The sequence below is a fragment of the Octodon degus genome, unplaced genomic scaffold (assembly GCF_000260255.1).
Source record: "Octodon degus isolate 3935 unplaced genomic scaffold, OctDeg1.0 scaffold00126, whole genome shotgun sequence".
NCBI lineage: Eukaryota > Metazoa > Chordata > Mammalia > Rodentia > Octodontidae > Octodon > Octodon degus.
The window spans coordinates 4,831,349-4,840,113 of NW_004524702.1; the positions used below are offsets into that span (position 1 = coordinate 4,831,349).

Sequence of the window (8,765 nt, forward strand, 5' to 3'; positions counted from 1 at the left end):
GTTTGGGGGGGTGGCGGGGGAAGACTTTTCTAGGCTACAAAGTGAGCTCAAGGCCAGCCAGAACTGCATAATGAGACCCTGTCTCAAAAAACAAAAACAAAATTTTAAAATACCACAAAACCAAACAAAAAACCAAATCTCTTTGCAACAGCCAAAAGGCATCTATCACCAGATGAATGGATAAATTATGAGAGGCTGAGGGGTGTGGCTCGGTGGCACAATACACACACCATCCCCAACATCACACACACACACACACACCCCACACACAAGGCAATACACATTTGCCTACCATGCAGGGTTTTTTTTTTTTTTTTAATGTATTTGGTTTTTGCACCTAGGACTTGTGGTGATCCTCCTGCTTTTAGCCACCCCAGCGCTGGGATCACAGGTGTGTACCACTATACCCAGATTCTGGCCAGCTCAATCCACCCTGGGGGTTGGGCTGGCACAGCATATGGTGCCAGAGCTTGAAATTTGGTCCCTGCAGTTGCCTAAGCACGCCCTTTAGTCTGCTGAGCTATCTTGCCAGTCCCAGTTCCTGGGTTTTCATTTGTTTGTTTTAGGCCTTCTCACAGATTACAGTCCAACTTTTTTTATTTCTTATTCTAGTACAGGGTTTCACTAAGTCACTAAATTGCCTGGATTGTACTCAATCCACCTGCCTTAGTCTCCAGAGGTAACTAGTGCATATGTATTGACATGCATATGTATAGAAAGGGCTCAACACAGTAGAGGGGGAAAAAATGTATGTGATTTTTAAAGATGTGATAACATTGTTTAGCTTTAAAGAAAAATGAAATGCTGATACCTGAGGCACAGTGAATGCAAGACAAAAATGTATGCTTATCATAAGTGAAATAAACCAAACACACAAGACAATAATGCATGATCTCTCTGACAGGAAGTACCCACAGTAGGCTATTCATAGGGACAGAAAATAAATTAGTGGTTATGAGGAGCTGGGGGAGAGGGAAACAGGAGTTATTGCTTAACAAGAATTTCTGCTTATTTGATAACAGTGTTGGAAATAGTGGCATTAGTTGCACAATACTGTGCATATACTTTGTGCCACTGGAAGATGGTTACAATGGCAACTTTTTAGTTAGATAGATTGCAACACAACAAAAACATGCAAGGCAGCATAAGGAAGAGAGAAAATGTGGGACTTTGAGGAAGAGCCAGGAGTTGCACAGTGCCAGAGTTGGTGAATAAGGTGGATGAGGACATAGGGGCGTGTTCTCGTGATCCTGCCTTTGCAGTGGATGGCATCTGCGGCGGCAGTGACAGTTTTGTGAGTTTTCCTCCTGCCTCAGCCTCCTGAGTGCTGGGATTACAGGTGTGTGCCACCACACCTGGCAGTAAAGACATTTTTGATCAGGGCTCACAAGGGCAATCCTGAAAGAGAATTTCCAAAACTACTTCAGAAAATGCCAAGAAAATAACAGAAACTCGTGGTCCTTGTACTCACTGACAAGACTAGACAAGCAAGGCAACTGATGTCAGTGACCACTCTGAAAAAGCACCACAGTTAAAAGAATTTTAAACCATGAGCATTTTGGGAGCACCAGGTACTCCCAGCCACCTTTCCTGAACACAGGGCCATCTCTATCTAAGATCTGGTGCAACTGGAGTCATCCAATCTCCCCAGCTGAATGCAATTTACTTGGGGCAGGCTGCCTGCTTCAACCGCTGCTCTGAATGACTGAATGACTAGATGCTTCTTTTCCATCTGTGGAAGGAGTGAGTTACAGATACAACACCCCATGGTAGGAAGCAGTATAAATCTTCTCAAATTCACCCCTAAAAATCTGAAGAGAAAGGAGTATTTCTTAACTCCTTTTAAAGGGTCAGCATTCCTCTAACACCAAAGTCAGACAGCCGGGAATGGTGACACACAATGTAATTCCAGCACTCACAAGGCTTACGCAGGAGGATCATTTTGAGTTTAAGATCAGCCTAGGCTACAAGGGGCCAGCAAGATAGCTCAGCAGACTAACTGCCTGCTTTGGCAAGCTCAGGGACCAGGGTATGTCTCATGCCTCGCCGGCCCAGCCCCCAGGGTGAGCTGAAACAGTGACTGAGACTGGGCATGGTGGAGCACACCTGTAATCCCAGCACCGCGGAGGCTGAAAACAGGAGCATTGGGAGTGTGAGCTGCATAGTGAAACCCTGTACCAAATACATAAATGAAATATGTATGTATGCATGTACATATACATATATACAGATTACTATAAATACATATGCAAGAATGTGTTCAACGTACAAATAAAGCCCTCAAAAATTAAAAAAAAAAAAATTAAAAGCTGCAGGACAGTTTGAGCATGAAGATGTTGATCACTGAAAGTGATCTGTATTGTTTTAAGATTCTGTTCATTGGGCTGGGGAGATGGCTCAGTAGAATAAGCGCTTGCCTGGCAAGTACAAGGGCCTGAGTTCAATCCCCGGTTCTGCCAAAAAAAAAAGATTCTGCTCATTACTGTAAATGAGAACTTGGTGGCTCTTCCTTCTGAAGAGAGGTTAATGAAAATCTTTCTCCTTCTCTAAAACTTACATAAGCCAGTTCTTCCTCAAGATAAACTATACTGAGACAGCAAGTTGTCACCAGCAGAAGAAACAATGAACTTTATTACCAAAGGCGAATTAACTTAACCACGGAGATATTTGTAGCCTATCATTTACTTTCTAACTTTGTGTCTAGGTACACACTGACTAGGCCTGTAATTCCTGCCTTTGCTGTATACGTTGTCCACACACTAGCAGGAACTTTGCAGGAAAATTGGCTGAAGTTACAGAGATGTTGTGGGGAAAGAGGGGATGCAGGTCTTTGGGCTCTAGAATACCCTTATCCATAAAAGACAAGGCAGAGGTCTCAGAAGCGGCAGTCTCTTATCATTCTCCACAGGGACAAGCAGCTCACTAATCTGGGGGAGATTATTTCAGACCTCTCTAGGTGATCTCTTGGGGAGCATCCCAGTTGCAGATCCCACCCTGGTATAAGTGCTTCTGGGTAGCTTCTGCTCCTTCCTCCCTGTTCTTTCTGGTCTGCTTTGTTATAGCCTCTTAGGTTATACCCTTAATTTCTACCTTCTTAGGTTAGTTTTCTGTAAGTGAACTGGGATGATAAAGTACTCTTGATGATAATTGTTTTGTCTTTGTAAGAACTTAACAAATAAATCTAGGTTTTCTATATTAAAAAAAAAAAAAAAAAAAAAAAAGTCAGATAAAGACATTATAAGAACATTTTACATACAAATACTGAGGGGAAAAAATCTTCATGAGGGCTACAGAAATAGCTCAGTGGCATAAACACCTGCCTGGCGAGCAGAAGGTCCTGAGTTTGGTCCCAGTGTTGCAGGCCGTGCCAGCCCCAGAGCCAGGTGTGGTGGTGCACGCCTATAATCCCAGCACTAGGGAGGGTGTGACAGGCCGCTCACTACTGGTCAGTCCTTTTCTCTTTTGTTTTTTTGATACAGGGTGTAACTATGTAGCCCAGCCTGGCCTCAAACTAATAATCCTCCTTTCTCAGCTTCCCAAATGTTAGAACTGCAGACATGCTCCACCATGTTAATTAAGTACTGACTATTAAAAGATTTGCCAAGACAAAGTGAGATTTATTCCTAGAATGCAAGAATGATTCAAAATACAAACACTTGATTCAGGGCTGGGGATTCAGCTCAGCAGTAGAACGCTTGCCTAGCAAGCTGGAAGCCCTGGCTTCAGTCCTCAGTACCAAAAACAAAAAATAAACCTCCCCTAAACAAACAATTCAACCAGGTCAGCTAGATAGCTTTGCAGATTAAAGCACCTGCTTAGGGGCCGGGGAGATGGCTCAGTAGAAAAAGCGCTTCCCTGGAAAGCGCAAGGGCCTGAGTTCAATCCCCAGTTCCACCAGACAAAAATAAATAAATAAACAAAAAATAAACCTCTCCTAAAGCACCTGCTTAGGCAGATGTAGGGATTGGGGTTCGATCCCCAGCATGCTATGCCAGCCCTGCCCCCAGGGTGTGCTGAGACAGCCATTGAGACTAGGTGTGGTGGTACATCCCTGTTAATCCCAGCACTTGGGAGGCTGAAAACAGGAGGATCCAATCTGTGTAGTGAGACACTGTATTAAATACATTAAAAAAAAAAAACCAAAAAAAGAAAAATACAATAAAATCAAACACTTGATCCATAGACACTACCAACATAAAAGAAAAACGCTTACAAACATTTTAAGTGATGCAGAAAAGGCACTAACAAATTTTTCAACTCCCTTTCAGGATTAAGAAAACCCTAAAAAAGAGAGGAAGGAAACTTAATATGATAAAAGTTGCATATAAAAAAATCCACAGCTCAGGATGTGGTGACACACGTCTTGTATCTCAGCTACTTGGGAGGCTGAGGCAAGAGGATTACAAGTTCAAGGACAGCCTAGGCAACTTAGTAAGACTGTCTCAAAAGAAAAAAATAAAAATTCTGGGATGTAGCTCAGTAGCAGAATGCTTGCCTGTCATGTGTAAGGTTCTGGGGTCAATCTCAGGGTGTGACCTTCATGTATTAAAGGGTATTATTAGGAAAGTTATTATTATATGAATGAACCCTGGAGAAACCACAAGAGGCAGAAGCTTCTTGCGCGTAAGCAGCAGGTAAGCACTCGCAGACAGCATCTCCTCACAGAGCTGCTCCCTCTCCACACGAGGCCGCCCCAGAAGCCCATGACGAGAGGACAATTCTGGGAAGGCACCCTGCCCCACGCCTGCTGGGAACACCACCTGGCTGCCTGTCCTTCCTCTCCTCACGTAGGACAGGGAAAATGGCTCAGGAGACCAGCGCAAAGGAAGGAACGTGGGGCTGAAGGAAATAAACCGAGAACACACCCCAACCCGGGGCTCTGCCAAGCTGGGGCTACTCTTCAGGTTCAAAAATATGAAAGACAGCGAGCTGTGGGGCAGACCTGTAATCCCTGCACTGGGGAGGCTGAGGCAGGAGGATCACTTCAGGTTTGAGGCCAGCCTGGATCACTTCAAGTTTGAAGCCAGCCTGGGCTACAAAGTGAACTCAAAGCTACTCTGAACGGCATAATGAGACCGTCTCAAAAAGAAAAAAAAAAAAAAAAAGACACAGAGTGTGATCCAGCAATTCCCTGCTGGGTGTATACCCAAAAGAAGTCACAGCAAAGCCTCAAACAGCTGTTTTTATTTCCATGTTTACAACAGTATTATTGACGGCAGGCAAAAGTCAAAAGCAACCCAATTATTCATCAGTAGATGAGCGGATAATCAAAATGCCTTAAAAACTGATGAAATTAGCCAGGCATGGTGGTGCACACTCAGGAGGCTCAGGCAGGAGGTTTCTTGTGAGTTTCAGGCCAGCCTAGGCTACAAAGCAAGCTCAAAGTCAACCTGAACTGCTTAGCCAGACCTAAAATGTGATGAAATTCTGACACCTGCTAAGTATATGGATGAATGCTTAAGACACTAGACTAAATGAAATACTATATAACTCGACTTACGTAAGGCTCCTAAAGTAGTCAAATTCACAGCCACAGGCACCACAGTGCACCTCAAAGGAAGAGAAGAAGGCATGACAAGTTACTGTTTCAATACTCTTCTGTTCAGAATAATGAAAAAGTTCTGAAAATAGACTGGTGTGATTACAATGTAGATGTCCTTAATGCTGTTGGACTGTACACTACAAAATTATAAATTTTATGCTTTACTACCTTAAAATTTATTTATTTATTTTTGTCTTTTTGAGACAGTCTCATTATGTAGTTCAAGTTGGGCTTGGACTCACTTTGTAGCCCAGGCTGACCTCGGACTTGCAGCAATCGTCCTGCCTCAGCTTCCTAAGTGCTGGGATTACAAGTATGTATGTGCCACCATACTCAGCTCTTACTACAATTTTTAAATTAAGAAAAAAATACCAAGTCCTATTTGCAGGAGAATCTGTGCATGCATCCCTGGTACAGGGGAATGAATCTAGGGGCTGTGCATCCAGCTACATCCCCAATGCTGAACCTCTACCAATTTTTTTGAGTCGAGTCTTTTAATTTGTAATTCTCCTGCCTCAGCAGGTGAGCTTTTCTGAGCGCCAGGAACATCCTTCCCATCACAGTGAGTTAAGAGGCTGCTAGCTTTTCCTTTATATTCACAGCTTAAACTCAGCCCTAACAACAAGCTCTCTAAGGTAAATAAGCAGTTGCTTCTGGGGCTGGCACTGCCTGGGCAAGTGGGCAGTACCCTTTTGAGCTTCCCTGAGACCAGGCATTAGGAGGGTAGCGGTTTGATGTGCTGCATAGCTGCCAAAAAACGCAGAAGCCAACCGGGCCAGCTTTCACTCTTGGTTACTTCCCCTTTTGCTTTTCCACAGGGCACAGCTAGGACGAAGGAAAATGGGCCAGACTAAGCAGCCTGTGGTTTTTTTTTTTTTTTTTTTTTTTTTTTTTTTTTCAAATTGGAAAGTATCCCCAGGTCCCTGCCACTTTTGGAAGCTCTTGCATATTTAAAATTCTTTTTGCTTAGTAAAGGACACTGTTTGGGCCCAATCAAAGATAAAACAACCTTCTGCTGTGGGCTCTGACATCTGGTCTCCGAATAACCTGAGGATAGCAGGATAGCGAAAGGGCAGGGCTTATTACTCCTACTTCTGAAGGTTCAAGCACAGAGGAAGCAAAACTGTTGCAAGTTCCACTGCCTCCAGTAACCAGGCAGGGTCTGTACGTGGGGAGCGTCAGTTCTGCTTCTGCACTGCTTTGGAAAATAACTGAAGCAGAAATGGATTCGCAGCATTTTGGTTCCAAAGGAAGGCGAGAGAAAATGCTTCTGAATCTGGCAACTAACAGGATTGGTGGCCCCACCCCGCAGAAGCATCTGGGGAAGAAACATGCAAGCTTCTTTTTCCTTCCCAGCCATAAACCCTCACAATTTTTCTTTTGGATTTTTGCATTCTACAATAGGGCGGGATTTGTCACTCAGGAAATCTAGTGTAGGAAATTTAACGGAACAAATCACGTCGACTCCAGCACGCATCTAGAACTGAAAGGAGCCACAAGTAGAACGGGAGAAACTACACTTCCGGCAGCGCGCAGTGCGCGCCCCCGCACCCCCCCCCGCACCTCCGCAGGCGCTACTATGGCACCGCCCCGGAAGAGCCAGCCCCACAGCGCCAGATACAGTAGGCGGGCGTCTCTCTCCGCGCATGCGCCAACCGCCCACGCATACGTGCCTCGGAAGCAGTAGTTTCTCACTAGTCTTGGCCCTCCTTTCTGAATCCCAAATGCTGGATGCTTTGGCTCTGTCCCTCCATTCGCGTTCCTTACCTTGCGCCCGGTTTTCTCCCGTAGTGCCTTCAGCCGTTCTTTTCTCCGCAGCGCCTCTTCCTCTAGCCGGCCCACACCGGCCGCAGTGGCCGCCATCTTGCCCGGGACCCGCTCCTTCCCCCCCCCCCGGTCGCGCGAGATCTCACGGCCAATCCAAGACGAGGATGGATGCACGGGAACCGCTTCAGAGCCAATCAATGCTGACATGCTTTCGGAGAGCGAGCAACTCGCCGAGCGATGCTGGAGCCTAAAAAACAAAAACAAAAAAACCCTGCTAAGACTCGATTTATCCAACGCTAATCAGCTTCAACAGCGAGTGAAATCAGACCTAAAAAAATGAAAACAGAGTGCGTCGATTGCTCCTGGTTTGTCTAAGAAATTATCTCTCCTTTCCTGCTGGCCCCTTGACTACGCTGACCCAGCTTTACCCATCTGTGGTGGCTCTTGAGATTCGAATGCGTTGAGCCTAGGGTGGTGGCATATGCCTGTAATCCCAGCATTTAGGAGGCTGAGGCGGAAAGATCTTGAGTTAAAGGTCAGCCTGAAATAAGTAGCAAGACCGTACAAAATAAATAACAAAAGAAATATTCCTTAATCCTCCACTCTGATCCCACCCTAAAGAGGTCTACCTTATCCTCCGGTACATCTCACGTGATCTCGTACTCCTAAACCCCTCCAGGTTTTCTTAGCCCAGACAAAACCTGCATAGAGTGGGACCTAGCAGGCATAGCCTTTTTATCTAAAAAGTGGCGTGGGCTTTATAGATCTCTCCTGTCCCCCTCTCTTTCCCACTCTTCTACTCCACGGCAAAGTACTCAGGGTCAAAGACCTTCTCTGGAGATGAGCCAACTTCACCCTGGGTGAGTGGGCCCCAGCAATGAGACCGTCCACCCCACTCGAGTTCAGAAAAAGTTGGTCTGGCCTGGCCTGCGGCGGTGGCCCCGGGGTGCACGGCTGCCAAGGTCCTTAACCTGCTTTGATCTCCTGCCTTGGTAACAGGGAACACTACAGTCAGGATGTAGGTCTCAAGACCTGCACCCTTCTAGAAGGAGGAGGCCATGCCTCTTTCCCCTGCCCATCTTTCCCAGAACCGCAGCCCTTCACGAGCTGTTCTCTGCTCCTGACCTTCAGAAGCTCAAAGGCTGCACACCAACCTGTTAGTCCACCTCCCTTGCTTTTTTTTTTTTTTTTTTTTTTTTTTCTCGATACCGGGGATTGAACTCAGGACCCTGCACTTGCCAGGCAAGTGCTTATTCTACTGAGCCCAGCACCCCCACCCCCCACCCTGCACCCCGCACCCCGGACCCCATTCCAACAGTGGCTATAGGGCCCTGCCAGAGCCTGGTGCGGGCGGTAGATGCTCAGGAAATGTCATCACCGAGTTCAGAGGGAGGAGCAAAGGCCAACTATTTGGAAGCTACCCAAGAGCAAAGGGAAAGGGCAGGGATGGGGGCCC

The 8,765-nt window shown here is 46.0% G+C and overlaps 1 protein-coding gene across 1 annotated transcript in view; it reads right to left on the minus strand.

Annotated features, from left to right (window-relative positions):
• Ccdc12 (coiled-coil domain containing 12) overlaps positions 1 to 7,543 on the minus strand; it is a 57,522-nt gene extending 49,979 nt beyond the window's left edge. The window contains exon 1 of the mRNA XM_004640686.3: positions 7,310 to 7,543. Coding sequence (XP_004640743.2) covers positions 7,310 to 7,516 — 207 coding nt within the window. The 5' untranslated portion in view covers positions 7,517 to 7,543. The remainder of the gene's footprint in view (positions 1 to 7,309) is intronic.
• Between the last annotated feature and the right edge of the window lie 1,222 nt (positions 7,544 to 8,765).